The 22,529-nt window shown below is 35.6% G+C and overlaps 1 protein-coding gene across 1 annotated transcript in view; it reads right to left on the bottom strand.

Moving 5' to 3' along the window:
• The window catches only part of TRDN (triadin), a 372,172-nt gene extending 350,553 nt beyond the window's left edge, over window positions 1-21,619 (bottom strand). The window contains exon 1 of the mRNA XM_024759083.1: window positions 21,334-21,619. Within this exon, the coding sequence (XP_024614851.1) occupies window positions 21,334-21,355 (22 nt within the window). The 5' untranslated portion in view covers window positions 21,356-21,619. The remainder of the gene's footprint in view (window positions 1-21,333) is intronic.
• Between the last annotated feature and the right edge of the window lie 910 nt (window positions 21,620-22,529).

Here is a 22,529-nt window from a genome sequence, read left to right as displayed (position 1 = left end):
AAGTGAAACAAAATAATTTTTATATATTATTGATTGCATGTGTGTATGATTCATACATACACCAACACAGATGTATGACTCTTTGGAGCTCCCATAAAGTTGCTTGATCGATACAAGAGAAAATAAATTAATGTTTATATTGTCCTAGTATGTGTCAGGCAGTGTTGGGCACTTTCATATACAGGCATATCTCAGAGATATTGAAGGTTCAGTTCCAGACCACTGCAATAAAGCAAGTCACATGAATTTTTTGGTTTCCCAGTGTATATAAAAGTTCTGTTTACACTAAGTCTATTAAATGTGCAACAGCATTATGTCTGAAAAAACAACGTACATACCTTAATTTAAAAAGACTTTATTGCTAAAAAATGTTAACCATCATCTGAGCCTTCAGCGAGTCATAATATTTTTGATGGTGGAAGGTCTTGGCTCAATGTTGATGGCTGTTGTTGGATCAGGGTGGTAGTTGCTGGAGAATGGAATGGCTGTGGCAATTTCTCAAAATACACAGCAATGAAATTTGACCAATCTCTTAGTGCTATCTTTCACAAATGATTTCTCTGTAGCATGCAGTGCTATTTGATACATTTACCCACAGAACTTCTTTCAAAATTGGAGTTAATTCTCTCAAACCCTGCCACTGCTCTATCAACTAAGTTTGTGTAACATTCTAAATCCTGTGTTGTCATTTCAAGAATCTTCATAGCATCTTCACCAGGAGCAGATTCTAACTCAAAAGACCACTTTCTTTGCTCATCCATAAGAAGAAACTCCTTTCATTCAACTTTTATCATGAGATGGCAGCAACTCAGTCCCATCTTCAGGCTCCACTTCTAATTCCAGTTCTCTTGCTATTTTCACCACATCTGTAGTTACTTTATCCACTCAAGTCCTGAACCCCTCAAAGTCATCCATGAAGGTTGGAATCAATTCTTCCAAACTCCTGTTAATGTTAATATTTTGACCTATTTCCATGAATCACAAATATTCTTAATTGCATTTAGAATGGTCCATCCCTTCCAGAAGGTTTTCAGTTTAGTTTGCCCAGATCCATCAGAGGAATAAATATCTGTGGCACCTATAGCCTTACAAAATGTATTTCTTAAATCATAAGATTTGAAAGTCAGAATGACTCCCTGATCCATGGGCTTCAGAACGGATGTTGTGTCAGCAGGCATGAAAACAACATTAATCTCCTCCATCTCTCTACACTTGGGTGAACAGGTGCATTGTCAATGAACAGTAATATTTTGAAAGGATTTTTTTTTTTTTTTCTGAGCAGTAGTTCTCAACAGTGGGCTTAAAATATCCAGTAAACCATGTTGTAACAGATGTGCTGTCATCCAGGCTTTGTCGTTCCATTTATAGAGCACAGGTAGAGTAGAGGTAGCATAATTATTAAGGGACCTAGGGTTTTCAAAATGGTAAATGACCATTGGGTTCAACTTAAAGTTACCAGCTGCATTAGCCCCTAATAAGAGAGTCAGCCAGTCCTTTGAAGATTTGAAGCCAGGCATTAACTTAATCCTCTCTAGCTATGAAAGTTCTAGATGGCATCTTTCTCCAATAGAAGGCTGTTTAGTCTACACTGAGAATATGTTGTTTAGTGTAGCCACCTTCATGAATTTATCTTAACTAGATCTTCTGGACAACAGCAGCAGTACTTCTACACTTGAGGCTTCACCTTGCACTTTCGTGTTATGGAGATGGCTTCTTCCCTTAAACCTCATGAATAACCTCTGCTAGTTTCAGACTTCTGCAGCTTCCTTACCTCTCTCAACCTTCATAGAATTGAAGAAAGTTAGCGCCTTGGTCTGGACTAGGCTTTGGCTTAACAGAATGTTGTGGCTAGTTTGATCTTCTATCCAGACCACTAAAACTTTCTCCATATCAGCAGTAAGGCTGTTTTGCTTTCCAATCATTCATGTGTTCACTGGAGTAGCACTTTTAATTTCCTTCCAGAACTTTTCCTTTGCATTCACAACTTGGCTGTTTGGTGCAAGAGGCCTAGATTTCCACTTGTCTTGGAATTTAATATGCCTTCCTCACTAAGCTTAATCATTTCTAGCTTTTGTTTTAATGTGAGAGACATTCCTTTCACTTGAACACTTAGAGGCCACTGTAGCATTATTAACTGGCATAATTTCAATATTGTTATGTCTCAGAGACTGGGGCACAGCTGATCAGGGGAGCAGTCTGAACACACATATTTATCAATTAAGTTCACCATCTTAAATAGGTGCTGTTTGTGGTGCCCCACAATAATTACAATAGTAACATCAAAGATTATTGATCACAGATCACCATAACAAATATAATGATAATGAAAAAATCTGAAATATTGTGAGAGTTACCAAAATGTGACACAAAGACAAGACATGAGAAAAGGCTGTTGGTAAAATGGTGCTGATAGACTTGCTTGATGCAGGGATGCCAGAAACCTTCAATTTGTAAAAAAATGCAAATTTGCAGAGGGCAATAAAGTGAAGCTCAATAAAATGAGGTATGCTTGTATATACCCTATAAACTGTCATTATTATCTTTCTGTTGTAGATAAGAAAACTGCACTTCAGAAAGATGAGTCGCATTGTGAGTACAAGGGAGAGTAAGAGTTTAAATCTATGACTCTCTGATCTTATACAGTGTTTTCACCAAACATTCTCAATACACAGAGTTGGTAGTTAGTAAGCACAAACACAGCATCAAGGCTGACATTCCTTCTGATTGGCTTGGGGTGTTCATTTTTATGTCAGTGCCTTTGCTTTGTCTGTAAATACATGTTTGAAATATCACATCTACATCTTCTCAAAAAATAGTTTTATTTGAAATTTACAGGTTAGAAACTAATATGACTAAAAGGCTGAAAAATAGTGTACAGCATATGGAGAAACATCTTTTTCTCTTCTTGGCTCTTCCAACTTAAGTAAAAAGCCGAGAACAATGTAAAATTAGTGTTCTAAAAGACAAAGGGTCACTATAAAGAGAATGGTGACCTGCTATTTTCAAGTTCAAAAATAGAAGAGGAAATTGTGTTAAATCTTAATAGGAGAGATTTAGGTGACGACATCTTGACACAAGTATTATTATAAAAATAGCTAAGGAAAACGTTGAGTACCCTTGCATGAAAATATTTAACTATAAGATAGATATTCATTTTCTTTGACATTTCTTATAGTATATTTCTGCGTAGGGACAGGAGAAAGCCTTGAAGTAGTTTCCAGGCACATAATTTTATAACAAGAATAACTCTTGTATTTTAACATGAAATTGCTTGAAATGACCTTAAAAACTGTTTCAATTCTACTTTCCTACAATTCTATTTTATCATAATGGTATTTCTTTCTCATCATAGAAATACAATCAATAACTGAATCCAGGATAAGGGTAAAATTAGATGCACTGAATAACAAGGAAAAGTGGTACATTTGGTGAATAAGGACCTAAAGCAACTATGAAAGGCAACAGCATCATTCTTCACTTACGGAGGTATTAGAAAATGTCAGACACTGAACAAATCTAAGGCTCACATGGTGCCAACACATGTGTCCTAGAAAAAAGACTCATGATTTGAGGATGGGCAAGTGATGCCAGAATTTACATGAAGAAAGTCCCAATCTACATTTATATCAGGAACATTTTTAGTTCCAATTGAAATAGACTTAGAGATTTCCTAGCATTCATTTAAATAAATGTATTTAAATATATATTTGCAAGTTTTATGTTTCCTAATTATTATAAGGAATTCAAAACCTATCATCTTAAAGAGAAAACATAATCTCTTTCAGCACTAATCAATTAATGTCATCATTATTAATCAACTATTTAATCTGCTTAATAACCTCATTTATTCAGTTTGATTGAAACTCTTTTAAAAAAGGTAAGCATAGAGACAGCTTACAGTGTATTATAAAGAGATACATGTCTAATCTTTTTAAAAGTGTGAAACCTAAAGCCAAACGCCCAGTGATATTCAATAAATATAAATTGGTAATAATTATTAATTTTTAAGTGTTAAAAAGCATCTAAATAAACGTTCATGCAATTTGTATCCCTTTGTAAAATCTAAATCATCATTAACAACATAGAAATATCATTAAAGCGTGAAACAATTCTTTTTAAGATTTGTCAGGTTTGAAACTATTTGGCACTATATACAGATAATAAATATGAGTTGTATGGCACACAAGTAACCCAGCATTATGAACCTTTCTTCTTATAAAGATTCATATGCACTCTTTAAAGAGTCAAAGAAAAAATAAATTAAAAAAAATTCTTTCTCCTTCTGGTCTTCTCTCACAGGATATCCATTGGTTTATTCACTTCAGCTGAAAATTAGATGCTAAAACCAAAAGCATAGTTTTTCTCTAATCATCCCTTAAAATACTCTAGATCTTCTTATGCAAAGTGAGGTCCATGTACAAGCAGCATCCTCATCATCTGGAGCATGTTAGAAATGCATATTCTTAGGCCTCACCCCAGCCCTACTGAGTCAGAATTAGCCTTTTAATAAGATCCTCAAGTGACTCATACACACATTGAAGTTTGGGAGGCACTGGCTTAAGTGTGTATAAATCACTTCAAACTCTCCACCATTCAAAGAACATACGAATGTTACCATGGGACAATACCTAGATATTTTTTTAAATAACCTCAAGTTGACCCTTTTAATATTAATTCAAAGATAAATGAAAAATTTAGAAAAATGAGGTGTATTTACAAAATTATTCTAAAATAAAAATATTATGACTTGCTTCTGAACTTAAGCTACTATTATATTTAAAATAAATGTTTTAAATACATTTATCAAAGAACATCTCTCTATCATGAAATTATAATTTTTTATGACACAGTTACCAAATACTTTCTCTTACTGCTTCATGCACAGTGTCTCATGAGACACTAGGAACTCAATATTAATTAAAATTAAAACTTTAAATTCACATTTTATTCTCTGCATCATAAGATAAATACATGTACACTTTGTATTTATTCATATGAATTTATACTGTATAAATTCTGTATAAATATTATGTATTTATGGTTTCTCACAACTCACAATTTTGCTTTGCTGTTGCTTTCTTTACTTTCTAAAATTTGTCCTTTAACATTTATCAACAAAGATACAACCACCAGCATTCTGCCCTTTAATGGACATTCAGGTCAAACTAAGGAAAACTTCGTTTTCATGCAAATCTAACTTTTGTTTACTTAGTTCCAAGTTTTATTTTGCTAACTTTTACAACTTCAAGAACTTTAATTACATCATTTTTAATATCTGCTTGAATCCCACCATGTGATCGCCTTTTTTTCTTTAATGGGTTTTATTTGGAAGATGTTTCAGCACAAAGATTGTGTCAGTAGTTTAAAATCTGCAGAAACTTTATGCAAGGATACATTAGAAGTCTCAAACGAAAGAAGGAAAGTTTTAAAATCCGAATATAAAAGGAAGGCATGTTTATTTTAGTTTGGACAGCAAGCGGAGTAATCTCACATCTTTCACCTACCTCAAACAGATCATGTTTAGCTGACATGACTGTGGGTTCCATGAAATTAATCTCTGACCTGATTCTTTTTTTACTGCAGCAGTGTCAGCTTTCTATCCAGTGGAAAATGTAGCTTCCTAGTGTGTGCAAACCAGGAAAGGTGAAGAATACCCATTCCAAAAAGGGGAAAGTGTCCTGATTTAAGAACCAAGAGAACTTTTTTAAAAAGTTTATTTTATAATTTTCAAGGCAGTGTGGACAATATGTCTTACATATTGTGTGTAGGTAATTAAATATACATACATGCAAATGCTACTGATTATAGAAAAAGTCATATTTTGTGTTTCATAAATGGCATAGAATTGAATGGAAGCAGACTAACTGTAGAGATTTTAAGAAGAAATAAATATTGCACAAACTATAACCCTCTTTCCTAAGATTTTCAATTATCCATTTCTGAAAAATATGAACCAAAATGAAGTGCCTCTCTATATTTGCTGATTATTAGAGGGAAAATATTACTTACTAGAAAACTCCATTTATTGGAAGGAAAGTCAGCATACATTTCTACAGAAAGAATAAGCCAGTTAGTCATTATCAGAAATAAGCCAGTTAGTCATTAACAATTGTTAATTGTCCCAATAATGAGTTCTGTAACCTTGGAAAGAGGGCTCCTTTTTAGCCTCAGGTTTCTTATACAAAAGGGAGACCTATTTTTTTAATTTAAAAAGGGACTTTTATAAAAAATTCTTGTGGAAAAAAATTTGCGGTTATTCTATGTCAGTTTTTTATAAGCCTTCTGAAAATGTGTCTCTTAGTGCATAAGAGAGAGTTGCAGTAATCAGATAAACACAGTATATTAGGTTTCTACTGCTGCCATAATAAATGACCATAAACTCAGTGGCTTAAAATAACACAACTTTGGGTTTCCCTGGTGGCGCAGTGGTTGGGAGTCCGCCTGCCGATGCAGGGGACGCGGGTTCGTGCCCCGGCCCGGGAGGATCCCACGTGCCGCGGAGCGGCTGGGCCTGTGAGCCATGGCCGCTGGGCCTGCGCGTCCGGAGCCTGTGCTCCGCAGCGGGAGAGGCCACAACGGTGAGAGGCCCGCGTAACACAAAAAAAAAAAAAAAAACAAACAAACAAAAAAAATAACACACCTTTATTATCATAGGGTTTTGTGTCACAGAAGTCCATCATGAGTCTCCAGGGGCTAAAGTCCAGGTGTTTGCAGGGCTACATTCCTTTGTGGAGGCTCTCAGGAAGAATTCATCTCCTTACACTCTCTGGCTTCTACAGGCTACCACATTCCTTGGCTCATGGCCTCTTCCTCCATCTTGAAAGCCAACAGTGGCTGGTCAAGTCTTAACATCACATATCCCTCTGACCACAACCAGGAAAGATTCTCCACTTTCAAGAACTCATATGATTAGATTAGACCCACCCAGATAATACAGGATAATCTCTTTATCTCCAGGTCCCTAATTTAATCACACCTGCAAATTCCCTTTTGCCCCGTTAAATACATGTTCACAAGTTCTGGGGATTAGGGCATGGATACCTTTGAGGGCCATTATTTTGCATACCATAACTAATATTCTCTCTACTCTTTATCAGTAGACATTTTGTGAGCATTTCTCAATAAAAAGTGTCGCTTAGGCCTGCTTAGTAGAGCGAAGTATTGTGTGGGGATCTTAAACACTGAAAGTTGCTTAAATTCCCTGGCCACAGCCAGTACACTTTTTAACCATTTTTGAGAGTTTCAGATGACAAAATGAACATGAAATGGATAAAATTAAATCTCTGAAGCAGACTACCTTTAAAGACAGGAGGTCCTGATCTAAAAGCAGGAAGAGTAGAACTGGAAACTTAAGTCTTGCCTGAATGTGAAAAATAGCAATATCTGAATAAATGTCATTAAAGACTAACTAAAGCTTGAGTCCATTAATAGGAATGTACCAGGAATCCTAGAAAAAGGGAGCCCAACCAGCAAGAATTTCGTCATCCTCACCAGTGCCAGCAAGGAGATCAACATGCAGAACCTGGTGAGGATGAGTATTCTGGTCATGACATACGTTTTCAATGTCAGCATAAACTCTGGGAAAACAGGGACTATTTTTTGTTGTTACTGGCCCAGCTCCAAGCACAACGATTGGCAATGAGGAGACATAATATTCAAGAAATATTTTTGAATATTTTTTATGCCAGGTTATGCCAGGTCTAAATGATAATTCTTGAGTTGCTGCTTGTACAGCCTCAGATACATTGGAGATTAGTTCTTTTTAAATTTTTAATTTATTTTTTATTGAAGTATAGTTGAACTACAATGTTGTGTTAATTACTGCTGTACAGCAAAGTGACTCAGTTATACATATATATACATTCTTTTTCATATTCTTTTCCATTATAGCTTATCACAGGATGTTGAATATAGTTCCCTGTTCTATACAGTAGGACCTTGTTGTTTATCCATTCTATATATACCAGCTTGCATTTGCTAATCCCAAACTCCCACTCCTACCCTCTCCCACCCACCTCCCCCTTGGCAACCACTGGTCTATTCTCTACATCCCTGATTCTATTTGTTTCATAGATAGGTTCACTTGTGTCATCTTTTAGATTCCACATATAAGTGGTATCATACGATATTTGTCTTTCTCTTTCTGCCTTACTTCACTTTGTATGATAATCTCTAGTTGCATTCATGTTGCTGCAGATGGAATTATTTCATTCTTTTTCATGGCTGAGTAGTATTCCATTGTAAATATGTACCACATCATCTTTAGGGGATTACTTCTTTATCTCTGAGAAGTCCTTATATTCTACTTATTCTCTCCCTGCTCCTCCAAATACCCATCATATATATCTCATAGGACTAGGTCAATTTCTTCTGAAAAACAAGCTGGGACATTTCTAGTAGATGCCCATTGAGGTCATCCTTTCTCTGTGTTTTTCAGTTAGATAATAATAGAATTTGATAAGCTAAATGATAATACACATGCTACACAATTTGAGTGAACAAGGTATCTTCTTCATGCCTAATTCACCTTTTCATCACAGAGCATAGTGCCATGAAATAAATATACATTGTCAGTAGAACCACAGCATAATAAAACTAAAAAAAGAGAAATGATCATAGCAGTATTGCTCATAAAAGCACCAAATTTAAAAAATTCCAATGGATAAATAAATTATGACATTCATACAGTGGAATACTGTGCAGCAAGAAGAATAACATAAAGTACAGCTACATACAACAAAACAGATGAGTCATACAAACAGTGTTGAATTAAGGCAGCAAGACACAGAATAACACATGCTGTGGGGTTTCATTTATGCAAAGAACAAACATGGCAGAACTAAATTATATTGTTTATAGATGTGGAGGTTATAAAACTATAAAGCAAAGCAAGAAGATTTTTATTAAAAGAGTAAGAATAGTTTTTCCTTATGGGAGAAGGGCTGGAGAAATAGATGTCTTGACTGGGAAGCAAAGCCAGTGAGAGTCAGTCTATTGGTGGGCAGATTGGACTATGCTTCAGAGGTGATGGCAGTATTGTTTTCTGATCTGGGTGTTGGTTTTGTGGATGTCAACTCCATTAATGTTTAGTAAATGTTACATAAACATATATGATTTATGCAGCTTTCCGTGTGTATATTTTACAACAGAATTTTAAAGAAAAAATTAAAAACATTTAAAAAACTGTGATGACTCATGTTATTTCTTTTCACGCTGAATGGATGAGATGGCGTGTCTTTTGAAAACCAAGTGGAACAATATTTTTCAAAAAATTAAGTCAGAAAGAGAAAAACAAATACTGTATGCCAACACATATATATGGAATCTAAAGAAAAAAAAATGGTTCTGAAGAATGTAGGGGCAGGACAGGAATAAAGACGCAGACATAGAGAATGGACTTGAGGACACGGGGAGGGGGAAGGGGAAGCTGGGACGAAGTGAGAGAGTGGCATGGACATATATACACTACCAAATGTAAAGTAGATAGCTAGTGGGAAGCAACAGCATAGCACAGGGAGATCAGCTCTGTGCTTTGTGACCACCTAGAGCGGTGGGATAGGGAGGGTGGGAGGGAGTCGCAAGAGGGAGGAGATATGGGGATATATGTATATGTATAGCTGATTCACTTTGTTATAAAGCAGAAACTAACACACCATTGTAAAGCAATTATACTCTAATGAAGGTGTTTAAAAAAAATTGCCACAGTTACGTAATTATTTATTCACCTGTAGATAGTGCTCTTGTGCATTTTGGCTTCTAGATCAGTGTTATGTAACAACATAATTTTGAGTTCCTACATGATTAGAAGACACATTTGCCCTTTTGGTAGTGTAGCAAAGGATTAAAAAAACATCGGAGGTCCCTAAGCAAACTCAGAATTCAATATGCCACAATGTAGGGTGACTATCAGGTAAAAAAATGCAATCCACCCTCAAGTTTATAATTTAGCTTCTGTTAAACTATATGAGGCAATTTGCAAAGTACTGACTTTCAGTTTACCCATTAGAGCTGCTTCCACCTGTGCCTCTCCTCAAATTATGCTGTCATTTCTCAACTCATTAGCTCAAGGACACACAAAATAAGCCATCACCTTTCACTGATTTTTCTCAAGGGGAAATTGTGTTATTGCATTTAATTTGTGAATCTCTTTGCCCCACACTTCCTTAAAATTATCCTGTTTTTATCTTTCTACTATAGAATTACAAATAGCAAATCAAGGCAACCAAACATAATTCCTTTTCAGAAAGGATTTCATCCTATTCCAAATAACTTTCTAATCATTGAACAAGATGGTTATCTTTAATATTGATATAATAACTCTTAGCTGGTAACTGATTAAAGACTATTAAGAAAACCTTCCTAGCAATGCAAATCCTTTATATTGACCTGAAAAGAATCTTCTGTATAAAATTGGAAGATAACTAAGCCAGGAATTTCTCATAATTGAGTACTTTGATGCTAGCTCCTTCACAACTATTAGCACCTTTGCTCACTTTTGTCTTAGATTCTTGTTTGTTGTTAACTGGGGTGTGGTTTAGCATCTCTATTGGAAAATGTTTGGGATTATTTGTTCAGTCAAAATTACGGTGAGGGGTGCTACTGTATGGTAATTGTCCTGCAGTGTCTGGGAGAGGCTTTTCCTGCCCCAAATGTCAGTAGAGTGTGTCTTCTCCAGCTTTGATTCCCCAGCATAGATCATGAGGGCAAGATGTTAATTTAATGAAAATATATCAAATAATTGTTTGTTAAATAAATTAACCTGGGACTATTAGCATCTAGGTATTTTGGTGAAAAACTTCATTATTTGCTTTTCTTTTATGTTCCTGTCCTTTCATTTAGAAAGATCTTTCAAGTTTTAAGTTAAATTCTACTTCTTTTTAACAGTCCCTGGTCAACCAAGTCCATCTATTCTCTTGCTTCTCAGATTTCCCTGATAATCATATCTCATAACCCTAATTTGTTTATTTGTTATCTATTAATTTATTCTGTAGCTGTTTCATATATGTAAATATTGTCTACTTTAAATTTGAATAAGAAACCAAAAAATCTATCTCACAATTTTTGTATTTATAATTTTATCTGTACTTCCTTTAGGCAACTTAGAACTTCCGAACTTGTATCACATAGTTTCTTATACAATTATTTCATCTTTCCTTGAGCACTAGATTTATATATATTTCACATTTCACCCTCAGACCTAACAAAGATACCCCAAATATATACAAGTAAGTACTTCTTAAATGAATGAACATCCTTCAAGATATCAGAAGTTTTGCCCCTCTGCATCCACAGGTGAATAACAGAGTGATGGGACAAAGACAAAATATCCTGTTCCAAAACACCTGGGTACTGACAGCCTGTGTCACTCAAAGATAGGGACCCATGCTAGAATCATTCTAGCCAAGACCTGCAAGACATTTCAAATCTAGAGAGACTGGGCAGAAACTTAATAGTTAAACCTGTCTACCTAATTCAAGAGATAGCCAAAATGATCTGGCAACTTTCAAAACTATAATATTATTTCTAATACAACTCTTCCAGTCACTATGAACAAAGTTTCTAAAGGTTTCTGTGAACTTATTGCTTCAATCTAGTTATATCTAGATTAAAGATTCCTGGTCACATCTTCTGAACCTCGGACTAAGGATCATGTCTCCTTATCTTTTCCTTGAAAAAAGCTTTTCCCTAACATCTTTAAAACCCTCTTGCCTCGCTTCAGTGTTTAATTCATTGGCCTTATAAGACACTTTGACAAGACCACCGGCCTATTAACACTAGTTCTTATAGTACTTAGAACAACACTGATCATAGAATTAATTCTTTATAGCTGATTTCTCATTATTACCCTGAAGAAACTTATTTAGTGAATACTGGTCTCACAATTAGCATTATCTCATTATTTCTTCGTGAACTGGAAATAGGGCTCCATAAATACAAACTAAGCTCAAAGTGGAGTGTTTGAGGATCAAAAGCAACAATGGAAATACAAGCAGTGGGAGAACACTTAAATAGGTGAGAAAAAAACCCCCAAAACAGGGATCAAAATAAACAACTAGTTTAAAATAAATCAGGCACGTGAGACATCCAACTTTTTCAATACTATAGCAATAGTGTCCCTTAACAAAAACAGAGGATTTTTACCAAATTTCTTAGCCAGGTAACTCCACACCTTGGTCATCCTAGGGTTTCATCCCACAAACCACTAATTCTCAACTACCACCCATTTCTTTTTTTCTTCAGCTCTACATTGAGCAAACCAGTTACTCCTGATCTCCTTACCTCTTGGCCAGCCATTTCACCTTCCCAACAACGGCATGTGCACCGTAAATGATCAGAGTCAAGAACAGGACACTATCATTCTAAAGTTATTGTCAGCAAGTTTCAATGTGTGCTCACTAATCATAAGATATATGAACAATAGCATGACTTTGTTAAACCAAATTAAACACTCATCATTCATAAATCCTTACTGAAGTCATATGTTTTTAAATCTGTCTACTCTTAGTTTTTCTCTTTCCTGCTTGTTTTTTAATCTACCATATTAGAGTCAGCGACCTTGTGTTATTCTTCTTCATGTCCCCATTGTCTGGCATTCAGCCTGGTATGTAATATGTGCTAAAATATCAACTACAACTGAGCTTTCGATATGACCTACTGCTTTATACATCTACTTATAGGTTGATAGTTAATACCACGGAGTCTAAAATTTTGTTATATTTCAAATGAATGTACTTTGTTTGCTTTTCTCTAAATGCAACCCCTAATACTTCTACAGATTTAAATTCATAAGCATGGAGTTTTACCATCCTATGGTAACTTATAGATTTTATAGTACACTCTTTTTCCCCCAGGCAATTATACATAAGTTAAATAAGAATAACCACAGACAAAAATAATAGCTCTAGCGCTGAATGTCAAAGTGTCACTTAACATTTGCCATTTTTGTCGTGACATTGTATCAAATGTCTACCACAAACAGAAAATTCTCTTAATCACATGATGATTTTATTTTAAAAGGCAACAATACATTTTCCAAGGAAACCTTGCTAAAAATGTATTTTGATAGTAGTATAAATAAGCGGAAACTGATTCTTTCACATCCGCAAGCTCACTAATGCCCTCGAACACTTTTAAAACAAAATTTTAAATATTAAGAGCTCTTTCTTTCTTTAATTTTTCTCAACGTTTCAGTAACCTGTGTCACGGAGAGGAAATGATGCAACAAATGAGTAGCAAGGATAAAACAGGTCTATCAGAGTGAGTTCTAGCCTCACGCTGTGTGAAAAACAAACCAAGTTTCCCCTGTACAAAGCAGGTTGCCAAACAATAATTATCTTTGTTCTTCTAGGTTAAAAGATTGTATCTTTAACTTGTTTAAGGAAAGACCACATGCCGCAGCCCGTCACAGAAACTAAGTTAGAAACTATCTAAACGATATATATTTAAATGTAATATTCAACTACTTTATAAGAGAGACAGACTCTGTGGTTTAGGAGGAAACAGCTCATTTACATCCCAAAGGATCTCTCAAAATCATAAATTCCATGAGCCTTTGACAGCTTGACATCGGGCACAGAGATGTGGAGATGTTTGATCTTTGAGAGCATAACTTGTAGAGAGAGAAGCAGGACTTTATTCATTACACATCTGCCAAGGATATTCTTTTCAACTTCCTTTGAAGATGGAAAATACTATCATTTTGGACGAGCAAGTTCATCTATCTCTGCATAACCCTCACTTGGGGCAATACATTTTTATGTGACATTCAAATAAGTGCTTTCTATCAGAAATTATGCATGGTATTCATATTATCCAGAGAAAATAGGAACTGGGGAGAGCAAAAAACTTAACTTTGATGGAGCTTCCTAGAACTTTTAAGTTGAATAGAACCTAAACTCCATAAACTTGGAATTATTGTATGATGTTAATGCATAGTCACCAGATGAAGTTTTCCCCCTAATTTGCTCTTTCTAAATGTGTTACTTTAGATAACATAAATTTTTAAAATACATTAAGCATGTCCCCAAAGGGTTTCTTTTTATTTGAAGGAAGAAAAGAAAATAATAATGCTTTAAACTCTGTAAATATAAAACCAAGAACTTAGCTGGAAAATCTAAACTATCTATGCATTTTCTTTCAAACTGATATATTCAACCCAAAGGTCAATGGAGATGATTTTAAAATTGCTTAGTTGTACCATTTTAGGTTTCTCTCATCTTTAACATTGTTAACTGATTAAAAATTAATGCAAATAGCATTGGAGGCTTTAACTCTCTAAGGATTCCTAAGCCTTTAGAATAATAGCTGGAATAGCCTCAATTCATTTTTGTATTGTAAAAGTAGAATGATTTTTAAATTACAGTCCCAGTGATGACCAAAAACAAATAGGAAAAAAATTAAGAAGTATTTAAGCTAACAGAACATTTTCCATGGGTACTGTGTGCTTAGGGATGGGCTGGGGGGAGGGCGAAAGAGTAAATATTACAAATAATAACAAAAGGAAGGAAAGGAAAAGCTATACGGAAAAGCTTCGTAATGAAACCCAACTAGAGCTAACACTACAAAGATATACTTTCTGTCCACTTTCACTACCTATTTTGCATCATGGATGCTTTGAACAGCTAAAAATATATACATAATTTGCCAATTAGCACGACCGTGTAAAAGTTGGAAAATTTCCTCTGGTCATATTATTCACTATTAACCGAGGTTAGCCAACTAGTGTATGTCCCCCCCCCAGACCACCTATGGTTAAGTAGTGAAGTTAGTGCTTAAACAGGATTTCTGACTTGAAACTCTACACACTTCCTACTTTATCACACCGCCTTTAATTATTTTAATGCTGACTTCCCTCAGTTCTGCACTACTTTTTCTCTCTTATTTTTAATTAACTATATAACTCACTGGTTTTCACACTCTTTCTTCTCTTTTCTAAATCCAACTTGACCAGTAAAGAAGATGATGTTTAGAGTCGGTCTGACCAGGTTTATGTAATATCTGCCTTTCAGCCTTTCAGAATTTCTGTGTTATTTAAAAGACATATTCTTACAAGACTTTGGCACTTAAGACCCTGATAATAAACATGATGTTCCTGACCACAGCAACTTTTAGGACTGGTTTTCTTGCATCATGTTGACTCCTTAGGTTTTTAATTTTTCCTCAGGTTTTCACATGGACCATCTCAAAAATGATCTGTTGCTCACTAATTTCTCCAATTAATGTCACTAATAATATTGAGAAATGTTATGAAACTAAGCAACAGATTCCCACATTATAATGAACATATTTGAAAATCATTATTTCCTGGTCTGTTGTTAGAAATGTAGATTTCTGGACCCCTCTGTCTAATATGAGCATTTTTTGGTTTCCATTTCAATAACTACAGACTGTTCAATTAGGGGGTAATTTGCACTTATGAATAAATTTGGTGGCCAGTAGAGTCACTGACCTTACATGCATTACAAGAACTTTTTTTCTTAAAGTTATTTACTTCACTAAAAACTTCAGCTCTGTTCTTTTCCTTTCTAACTATTATGGAGAAGCTTGAACATTTGCAGAAGTAGACAGAAAATTATAATGAAACTCCATGTACCCACCATCAGTTCCAATGTAATCAATTCCTGGCCAATCCTACCCCACCCACACCTCATCTACTTTATTCTCTGGCATACTCTGTAGAAGTAAATTTCAAGCATATCATCTCATTCATATTTGAGTATGTGTATGTCCAAATAATAAGCAGTTTTAAAATATAACCACATATATATACTAGTATGTATAAAATGGATAACTAATAAGAACCTGCTGTATAAAAAAAATAAATAGAATAAAATTCAAAAAAAAAAGAATTTAAGAATCTGGCTAAAATCCTTCTTTTGACATTATTTGAACTTATTCTGCCAAATAAGAAGTCTTGTCAAATCTTGACAAAATATAAATAAACTGAAAATGTGTTTGCTTGTTAGAAACATATATGTTCATTTTGGAACATGTTGTTATTTTTCAAAAAGATAATAAATCATTCTGACTATTAAAAAAATAAAAATATAACCACAAGATTATTATCCCACCATAAATATGATAATTTATTAATATCATCTAACATCCAGAGTCTATTAAATTTCCAATTATTTCATAGATTTTTTTGTTTTTTGCGGTACGCAGGCCTCTCACTGTTGTGGCCTCTCCTCTTGCGGAGCACAGGCTCCGGTCGCGCAGGCTCAGCGGCCATGGCTCACGGGCCCAGCCGCTCCACGGCATGTGGGATCTTCCTGGACCGGGGCACGAACCGGTGTCCCCTGCATCGGCAGGCGGACTCTCAACCACTGCGCCACCAGGGAAGCCCCCTTTTCATAGATGTTTTAAAGTTTGTTTGAATCATGATCTAACAATTCTATACCTTGTAATGGGTTGCTCTGTTCTTACGTTTCTTTTCATCCACAGGATTCCTTGGCATCTCCTTATGTTCCTAGTAACTTATTTGAAGGAACTGGGTTGTTAGTGCTGTAGAGGTTACCATAGCCTGGATTTTGCTGACTGCATAATATGGTGTAGTTTGTAACACAGTCCTCATCCTTCTATTGCTTGAAAATCCAAGGTGGTGTTATTTTTCTTTGATTGGTTTTCTTTTCTATTTTTCTTTTGCTTTTTTCCCTGTTTTGTTTTGAGTCAGAAGAGTCAGTTCTAGATATCATTTCTTTCTTTTTTAAATAAATTTATTTATTTTATTTTTGGCTGCGTTGGGTCTTCATTGCTGCGTGTGGGCTTTCTCTAGTGGTGGCAAAAGGGGGCTACTCTTCATTGCAGAGCATGGACTCAAGACACGTGGGCTTCAGTAGCTGTGGAGTGCAGGCTTCAGTAGCTGTGGCACGCGGGCTTAGTTCCTCCGCGGCATATGGGATCTTCCCGGACCAGGGCTCGAACCCATGTGCCCTGCATTGGCAAGAGGATTCTTAACCATTGCGCCACCAGGGAAGCCCTAGATATCATTTCAATGGTTGGTTATGTTTTGCCTTACATTTCACCAACATTTTGCCTTTTTGTGGCTTCCAGACTTTTACCCATGGGTCTTTGCATTGCCCTCTAGTGCTACATAATGAGAAAATCCAATCTTAAAGGACCTGAGCACAAGTCTTTTCATTTCACTGTGCCTCTTACCATCATGGTTCTCCTCTTCTGAATGTACTGGCTTGTCAATGTCAATTTTAAAATGTGTTCCTGGGACTAAAAATGATATTCTGTATGTGATCATTGCTTCTCTTGATCAGGAGAACATAACCCAGAAGTGATTAAGCTTTGAATCTAGTGCTTCATCCTCTTTCTTCTCCCCCACCCCCAAGTCATCTCCACTTAGGCCAGAGTAGCCACTTCTGGTTTTGGCAAGATAAACACAGATATGGAGGTTGCATCTTCTCCTGGTCTTAATTTCATCATCTGTTGCTCTGGGTTATCTAACTTGTGTGCATAGTTATTAAACATTCTGGCTGTGAATTTTTAAATTTTTTTTTTATTGAGAGCAACAATGGGTACTCTTACACAAAGCAGAGCAGTACATAAACTAAATGACCATTTTCGCTCTAAATTTTGAACGTCAAACCCTCTCAAATGTTTGTGACAGAAGCAGTAAAATGTGGTTAAACTAATAGGAAAGAATTCCTTACAAAGTACAATAACCCTTCTGAACCCTGAGGTTGTATAACAGTTTAGAAGTTGAGAGTTTGATATCCCTTCTCTAACTTGAAAAAAAGTTTCCTTTAAGTACGTATTCTAGTAAATGCTAATTTAATTGTATATAAGCTCTCTACCAACTTGAATCTATTGCAGAAAAATTTGTATTTTCCTATATTCTGGAGGTAGCTGGACCCAGAGAACACAATTATATGAATGTTATTGTAAAACATAATTTGACTGTGTGTTAGTTAATTGGCAATTTGAAAACATTATCTATTTTACCAACTTTTTAAAAAGTCTCCATGTTTTTCACAAAGCTATTAAGGATTAACTAAACTTTACTGTCATCAAAATTACTCAAAAAGTATTTTTACATAGTGATATATTCTGTCAAATAGATGATGAAATTGGTAGTCGACAAAGTTCATATGAACCTCAGAAGGGGAAGCTAACTATGGCATTTGTCTAGGAATAACTGGGCCTCTGGAAAGAAGGCAGAAGGCTATTTATAACTCTAAACCTTAGCACTGTCTGAGTCAGATCCAGTCTGGGGCCTGATCTAACCTACCCAGTGTAGCAGGGGCCAAACCAGAACAGGGGTCTAGTACAGGTCTCTCCCAACCTCTGAATTAACACCAGGCTGACTATTAGTCTCACGCAGGAAAAGGAAGTATTTAACATGCCTCTGGAGTCAGAGATCTGAGTGTGAATCCTAGCTACACCATAAATAGCTGTGTGAATTCAGGCAAATTTCTAACCTCTCTAAACCTCAGCTTCCTATTCCATAAATAGCAATAATAAAAGTATCTATCTCATTTTGCTGTCCTGAGGATTAAATGGTCATGTTACATTTGACATATAATGTCTTCTGAATAAGTATCAGTGGTTATTGTCATTATAATTATTAATTTATCATAGCTAGAATCAAAGATATTGTTTCCCTAAAGTCCTTTGGGTTTCAACTTTGTTCTAATTTTAGTTCATCTGTTGCTCTGTACCTGAAACACAATTCCATATCTAACATTACTTCCTTTCTTCTGTCAGATGAAGTAAGCCAGCTTGGAATATGCACTGAAAATCTATGTGAGGAACTCAGTAAGGTTTACAGATATGCCGTGCATTAGAGTTGAGTAAGCACCACAAGAAACATGAACTCTATCCTCAGACCTCCCCCAATTATCAGTGACCACAAGAGAGTTGTATAATCTCCATGACCTTCAGTTTTATAAAATTGAGGTGAGGACAGTGGACTTAAGCTTTCTAAGGGGCTACTCCAGCTCTGTCTTAAGTACTACAAGGTGTCTGCTTGCTTTGTGATCAATGGATGAGAAGAATCATCAGTATATGTCTAAGGCTACTGATGCAGTGCTTACATTTCAATAATGTATCCAAAAGTGGCAGCAAAAGAAATATAACAGATGAGAGGAAAGAATATTCCAGGTTGATGGAACAACTTGTACCAAGGCTCTGCACAAAGTACACCTCTTATAAAAGACTGAAAGAAGGCTATTGTAGCTGGTGCACAAAAAGTAAGAATCATGGAGTCAAAATGAAAGGTGTGTAGTAGAGCAGCATGCAAGAAACTTTGGATGAACACAGAGAATTACTGTGGTACTAACCTTAAAAGGTAAGCTCATCTGAGTTGTCAGTCTAATTATCATTTGAGAAATATGATTAATAAATCATTCCAGAAAAGGAAAAAAGTACATAACTAATGCGATGTTCAGATGACATATATCCTATGAACTGTTAAGGCCAGGGAGTAGGAAATGCCCATCACCTGGGAACTAGATGGTGTTTTTACATTTTTAATTCATTACTAATTCAATGATTTTTTTTTAGAGGTGACAACAAGAGGTCTTCCAAGCACCCTTTAAACTCTCCACGGGGAGAAGACAGAAACATAAGTTCTATTCCACAATCTGGAATTTTCCTGTAAAAACATTTATGAATCAAGTGCGAAGGTCTACAGAGCATAATCCACAGGCAAGTGAAAAATGTTTTGGCCAAGTGACCCGAATCAGCTGGCAGTTCACGGCCCATGCGGAGGTAGGGAACATATTCACAGGTATCTTAATAACTTGTGCAGGGCTAAGTGAGACATTTTTATAGATAGCTGTCTTTAAGACCATCTAAAGGTCACATGATGCAGCATATCTAAGGAATAAGAAAAATGCTATTTATATTTAGTTAGCAAATTCTGAACTAAAATTGGTAAAGAGGAAACCTGATATCCTCTTAGAGAAATGAAAAAACACAAACTAGATTTAAGGGGGCTGGCTTCTAATCTTGGCAATGCTGTGGTTTTGAGCAAGCCTCCAAATAACAGAGTTACAGTTTCTATTTTTGCAAAATGGAGATAATAATGCTAACTTAATTGAATTCTGTGAGGTTTCAATAAGTACACACACATAAAGTCCTGAGCAAAATACCTGATACATAGAAATCTCTCAGTAATTATTTCTATTAATTTGGGGTACTAGACTAAATTTCTTAGTGGAAGATGCAAGTAAGACAATTCTTTGTAAGTAGTGACTGAAAATCTTAAACTGTGAAATGACCATATGCCCATACTAATGTCTACCCAAAGAGCCAAAACCACACATTCTCTTTTTTCAGTTGTCTGATTAAAAACAAACCAGCTCAGCATTAGACTTGGAAGCTGTGGAGAGCACCACCTGTCTGATTTGCTTACAGCTGTCAGAAGCAAATTTTAGATCCACCTCCCCAATTTTTACCCCAGCTAGAAATGGATTGTGCCTGAATTCAAAACTCTTTAGTTGTCTTAAAGATAGCAAAATATATATATATAATTATATATGTACATATATTTTGCATATATTATATTTGGGCAAAATGATTGCTATCATGGTCGAATAATAAAAATGTTTTAAGGTGTGGTACATACCTTTTCAGAATAAGCTTTAAAACAGAAAAGCATACAGCTTTTCAGAATAAGCATGAAAACAGAAAATATTTAATATAGATTCATCATGTAGAGGTAAAAGACATGAGTGCATGAAAAGAATCAGAATCAAAAGCTTAATTACTCTATTTTTAAAACCATACTGATTTAAAGTGATTTTGTGCAATTCCAAACCTTGTCTGAATACCCACCAACATACATACAAAATTTTTAGGTATATAAATCTTATATGTGTGTGTGTGCATATTTATATACTCCAGTTAGAAAGGAAAACAAATTTAAGATCTCCAATTTGATATGTCATAAAGCAAAATGCTCAAAATCAGTTCTCTAAATTTCAACATTAAATGCAACATTTTAAGTTCTTCGTGGTCTCCAGCCTTGCATGCAAACCTTGTAATTTTTGCTAGGTAAGATATCAGCCCTAACATTGCATGACCATAGCTATTTATAGAGGTATGGGTGACAACTGTTAACTAGTGGGGCCTTTGGCATCACAAATAGCAGTTTCCACATGCAAAATTTCAGAGAAACTTCTTTTCACTCCCCAACACACACATCTGACAGCCTCTCGGCTCCCAAACCCATTTCTTTGATCCCATATAGAATCATCCATCAAGATAACTATCTAAAAGCAACATTTCAAGAGGACATATTGACCATCAATGGGACTGTCAATTTCCACCTTTTTCTTTTTTGTTTTCCTAGTTGATACTATTGGAAAATGCTAGCAATACCTTCAGCCGTGATCTCAGTCATGGTGGTTGGAGAAAGGAAAAGGCAGGCAAAAATTCCGGTCAAGTGGCTCTTTGCAGAATAATTTAGGTTTGGAGAACTCTGATAGGGGGCTCTGTGTGAAAGCGTGAGGGCTCTTCGTTTTCCTGGCTGTTTCTGCTGCTCCTTTGTTGTCCTGTTGAACTTTGTCTCTTCTCTGCAGAGTTCTCCCCCCCTGGAAACAACCTGAGCCCTTTCCAAGCAGCACTTGTGGCTCAGGCAGAAGTATCAGCTTCGAACAAAAATAGCTTCATCTCCCTAGGACTCTTCAGCACTTTTTTTTTTTTGGCACTCTAAGGGAAACACACACACACCAGCTCTCCAGCCCCAAAGAGAGATAGGCCAAGAAAAGGCAGAGGAACCAGAAAGTACCGTCTAAGCCCCTACAGTTTCCCTAAGATAATTACAGATTTGGGGGTCTATGTCAGAAAACATGAAATAAAGAGTTGAAAGTAATCTTATCCGTGATAGCTCAGATTTATTCTTAGTGCCCTTAAAGCTCAAAACATTCCTCATCCCCTTATTTGGTGTGGGGAGGATCCTGTAATGTCTACCCAAGGCAAAGGGGAGGGTAGTCTTGTCATTTTCTCCAAGTTGATTCCCTATTGGTCTAAATCCATTTGGCAAGTGCAGTTATTTATATTGGGCTACACTTAAAGTGGCAACTATTACATCCTAAGGCTTTCCTGTAGGAGATTAAGATCGTCCAAACACTGGCTAATAAGAAATATATAATGTGAAGTTATATTGACACTTGAGAACTGATGAATTACTAGATTCTTCATTCTTTTAAATACTTTCATGAAAACGAAGTACCTGAATTTATTTATGAAGTAAAAGAAAGGGAAGGTGGCATAAAGTTTGGAAGCCTACAGCTCATATTTTAGTAAAAGATTTCAACTTTTCTCTATTTCAACTTCAAAAAAATAAAATAAAAAGGATCATAGCAGCTAACAATTAGCCAAATTGGCTGATTAGCATTTCACCTTCCCACTACTAGACAGGTGTTAATGAGCAGAGAAATATTCAATAGCTGGCAGTTAGAAGGAGGAGTATCAAAGGGCATTGATAATCACACACTCTAGCCAATCTGTGAATAATCAGGGGTTGACTACACTTACCTTTTATTTTACTCTCATATTCAACCTAACAAATGTTT

This window comes from Neophocaena asiaeorientalis, unplaced genomic scaffold (assembly GCF_003031525.2).
Source record: "Neophocaena asiaeorientalis asiaeorientalis breed wild unplaced genomic scaffold, Neophocaena_asiaeorientalis_V1.1 scaffold5, whole genome shotgun sequence".
Taxonomy (NCBI): domain Eukaryota; kingdom Metazoa; phylum Chordata; class Mammalia; order Artiodactyla; family Phocoenidae; genus Neophocaena; species Neophocaena asiaeorientalis.
This window is presented reverse-complemented; position numbering and strand designations above follow the sequence as displayed.